At 43.3% G+C, this 4,177-nt stretch overlaps 1 protein-coding gene across 1 annotated transcript; it reads right to left on the bottom strand.

The window, feature by feature from the left end:
* Positions 1–230: 230 nt before the first annotated feature.
* Positions 231–3,713, bottom strand: T265_08379 (hypothetical protein; the record flags this gene model as incomplete). Its single annotated transcript, XM_009174163.1, has 4 exons — positions 231–400; positions 2,571–2,652; positions 3,181–3,365; positions 3,500–3,713. 4 exons carry the CDS (start codon positions 3,711–3,713, stop codon positions 231–233), a joined length of 651 nt encoding a protein of 216 aa, XP_009172427.1.
* Positions 3,714–4,177: the final 464 nt, after the last annotated feature.

Here is a 4,177-nt window from a genome sequence, read left to right as displayed (position 1 = left end):
TACCAGTTACAAAATCGCGCGTGACTTTTGTGGGATTCTATGAGTTCACCAGAATGGAGATTAAGGAATTTAAAATGTCCGCAATGACCCTGTTGAGGATGACTAGCGAGGGAATGTGCAAATGGGATTTCGGAGCGATTTAATGTTTAACTTGTTGTCCATATGTCATAAGGAGAGTAAGACAGTCTTCAAAAGCGTATACTTTTTCCCCATTAAATATTTTCCCACTCTCAGAATGCAACTCCATTTACTTCTGTGTACTTTACCTGAGCTACTGTCGGCAAACAGTCATTATTCAGGCGGGTGAACAAATCTCGTATGCCGCCGCGGTCGGTAGCTTGAAACAGTAGCCTGTTTACTTTGTCCCCAGTGGTGCAGACGATATTCATATCCATACTGACTAGAAAAAACGTAAAAACATCAGACGTAAATTAATAAAGGTGACATGGACTTATATCATGTCTACGCGGCACAGACATAACTGTCTAAGTAGAACCGACGGTAATCTATCATCCGACACAACCTCAAGCAAGATTACCTCATTTATGTCATAAATGGCTGAAGCTATCTCATGTCTAGACCCCTGGAATTAGCCACTATATCCAGTTCAAAATAAACACTTTTTCTGTTGAAGTACTGTTCGCACGTGATGAAAGGCTTTTTATGGAAATTTCAACAGTTTCCATAGGCAAACATATAATTTCTACTCTCAGCTTATGAAACAATTTCATGTTTCATCCACTCGGTCAAATTTCTTTCGCTTGTTTACTAGCCGTGCACTGACTCGCCTCTCGATCATCGTGATTAACCACAGGCATCACCAAGTGGGGTGAATTTCCCGCTAACATGCTTTACTGCAGTACTGCTGTATTTGGAATCCGCAACACAGTAGTCCGATTTCTGGTTAATTTTATAATTTTTAATGACAAATTGATGCTAGGACGTTTTCGGGGAAGAAAGATACTTGAAAAAATATAAACCTGCTGGGGATAATTAAGACCCTGCGTCCTGGTGCAGATGAACATGAAAGAAGAAGATAAAGAAATCCGATGGATTCAGCGTTACAAACTCCGTAAATAAAACACATTAATTGGTGAAAATTGTTAATCACTCTATACTCAGTGTTGGCGTATTTTTAGTGATGTAGAATATTTTGATTCGTTTACGCCCCACGGCAACCGTGCACAAACCACTTCAAATGGAATTAGCAATGACAATACAGAAGCGGTTAAAAGCACTATTCATTGTTTAACTTGTAAATAAAATACAATTTTCCCATCCAAACAAGATATTGTTACTGTGTGACGAAATCTTCGGAGTGGAAGAATTCTACAGGATGCGGGAAGAACCAAACGCAGTTTGCGGCTGTGGATGACGATATTACTCACATTCACAAACGAGGAACACATCGTCCCATGGTTTTAGGATAAATTACCCAATGAGCGCAGCGAGGATAGTACTACTACTTCGTCCACTAGTTTCCGATATTGCGTTTGCTTGATCCTCATTACGCATGCAAGAAGTACCACAAAGTATAGACATTCAGTAGTGTCCATTAAATAAGATCACTTCGAAATACGGCACAGACCGAGTGACTTTTACTTTTCGTTTTTTATAAATGCACACTACCTCCTCTGTGATATAGTACGCTGTGCCAACTATACTGTTTGCTGCAATGTGTCGTCATTTTTACAGACACCCATTTTTATGTTTAAAAGGGAAACTCAAGTTTATTGCTAACTGAACAAGCACCGTCCCAAGCAAAGTATAGCACCGATTATCGCAATTAATTTTCCTAGCTTCCTCCATTTTAACGAATGAGCTATACTGATTCTGTGAAGTGCATCGTTGTTTTATAAAAATTGTTAATTTGACCTAGAGAGGTCCAATGGAAATTTAAACTGGACATGTCACCAACACCGTGCCGACCAGCTTGTCAGTGTGAGGTTTTGAATCTCGTATTTTATATCAGGATTTGTAGATCATTGATGTGGGTGCTCTCAAAACACGTAGTTTTGTACAATTCTGCGTCAAATCATACACACAAATTTGGTTAGGCGGGATTTTTTTGATAAAAAAAGTAAAGAGAGCCGCATTTTACGTGGCTCGCCACCGTTTTCCTAGCTGCTGGGAGCAAAAAGCAGCTTGGTCACTGCTTGCGGATGTTCGCCAAACGCAGCTAGATTTTGGCTTACTCAAATTAATTAAGTAGTAAAAATAATAATCTATTTCATGGCACTCGGAGAAGCATCATATCATTTATCCGTGATGATTCTCCCCAAATATGACATATTTCTTGAAATGGTTTTGTGCAGTGTGTTCACTTACCCAATAGATGATTTCACACAATGCTACGCGTTCCTATAATGCCAAAAGGTTTGTCCAACTGGAGGAATTTCCCAACGAAAGCATACATCAACTTATACGGTATAGATCAAACACAGTGATTCCTACGGAAGCCAAAGGGAACAGTGATGTTTTCGAGCACAACAGTAGAGTCAAATAAACAAAATGTAACACCTATTTGAGTGTTCTGCAGATACCAGTGAGTTCAAACTTAGTGTACTTACCCTGTGGCCTGTGGAACGATTGCCGATGTGTTGTGCACGGCGTGGGTGATTCAGGATGAAATTTTTTGTCATCGGTGATAATCTGAATGTAAAGTGATAGACGCCTAAAAACCTCAATTTGGGATGGCACTTTATGGAAATGCAGCTAGTTTTTTTTCACTAACGACAGGTGAGCCGACCCCCTTGATTTCCCCTAATCGGATGGAACGAATCCAAGCTGGTAGTTTTACGTGGCGCGTCAGTCGGGTGTAGAATAGTGCCACTAATGATATAACAGAAAACATTCGCTAAAACCACTCCACCCACGTACCACCGACGATGAAAAACGTCGAAAAACGTCTCCGTCCGTGTATGCTTATTGTTAGTCGCTCTTCCATAATTCATAGACTGATCATATACTAATTTGTCATTTTGTGATAACCCCTAAAAGTAGCATGCTTGCCATTCTATTGCCATCCCCGTGCCTTTAGTTTTGGTTGCTACCGAAAGTCTCTCCCATTTATTAAACACTGACAGAAGAAAGCCCCAGGCGAAGTGAGGCTTGAAATAGTTACGCCATTACGCCTACGCCCATTCTGTTTCTCTCTGTTAACTCCAAACTCAACCATACGATGGTCGTTGGCTTGTTCGCTGAGCTGGGCAATTTGGTTGCAAACGTTTCATCACCAATCGAGGTGACATCATCAGTGCGTAGTTGTGCGTAGCAGTGGGTTAGTGGTTGTGCGTTCAGTAGTGTTACGTGTGTGTTGATATACGGCGAGCTGAACCACCTCCTCGTGGTGCCGACCGGGTAGCCTGGACGTCTGTCTGGGTGAGCTAAGAGTTCAGCAACTCCAGGCAGGGCCAACCACCCCGTTTGGTTTCAATGTGCTGGTTACTTTCGACAGTGTGTACTACGAATCATCTGGCGCCTCCGCACCAGTTCCAACCAGTACACAGGAGAGACTCGTTGGGTTCACGTGTGAGGGATGTGGCAAGTGCTGCAAATCGAAAGCTGGCTTGGTAGCCCACCATCGAGTTCACGACAATGAAAGTGTTGGTACGAACACGGTTGCCCAATTGGCCTGCGCTGATTGTTCCCGCCTTTTTCCGACGAAGATTGGCCTGAGTCAACACCGCCGGCACGCACACCCCACCCAGCATAATGCGGATAGCCTTGGCCGAGTGAAGTATTCTGGTACCCGCTGGTCCCAGCAAGAGTCACAATCGCTCTTACGCCTGGCTAACAATTTATATCCACCTTATGGCACGCAAACCGAGCTGTTCGCAAGATTGGAGCAGTATTTTCCTGGTCGATCGGTTATTAGCATCAAAACCAGGTTAAGGGCGCTTAACTGGAAAGCACAACAGGACGAATCATCATCTGGTGAACCTGAGCAAACTATCGGTCAGACGACGACCTACGTATCAGAAGCCGATGACTACAGCGTCTGGTTTAAACAAACCCTGGATTGCACCGTGTCACTCTTGGAATCCCATGCTGACCGTTCGCTTGCTTCTGGCATTTGCCCGAGGGTTGCAGTCTGGCATCGTGACACCGGAGCAGGTCCTGTCGCTTCTGGACCTCCACGCCTCCAGGACATTTCCACACACCTAGAAAACTGTTT

This window comes from Opisthorchis viverrini, assembly GCF_000715545.1.
Source record: "Opisthorchis viverrini unplaced genomic scaffold opera_v5_213, whole genome shotgun sequence".
NCBI classification, from domain to species: Eukaryota; Metazoa; Platyhelminthes; class Trematoda; order Opisthorchiida; family Opisthorchiidae; genus Opisthorchis; species Opisthorchis viverrini.
The sequence above is the reverse complement of the archived record's forward strand: the minus strand, read 5'-3'. Positions and strand labels throughout refer to the sequence as shown.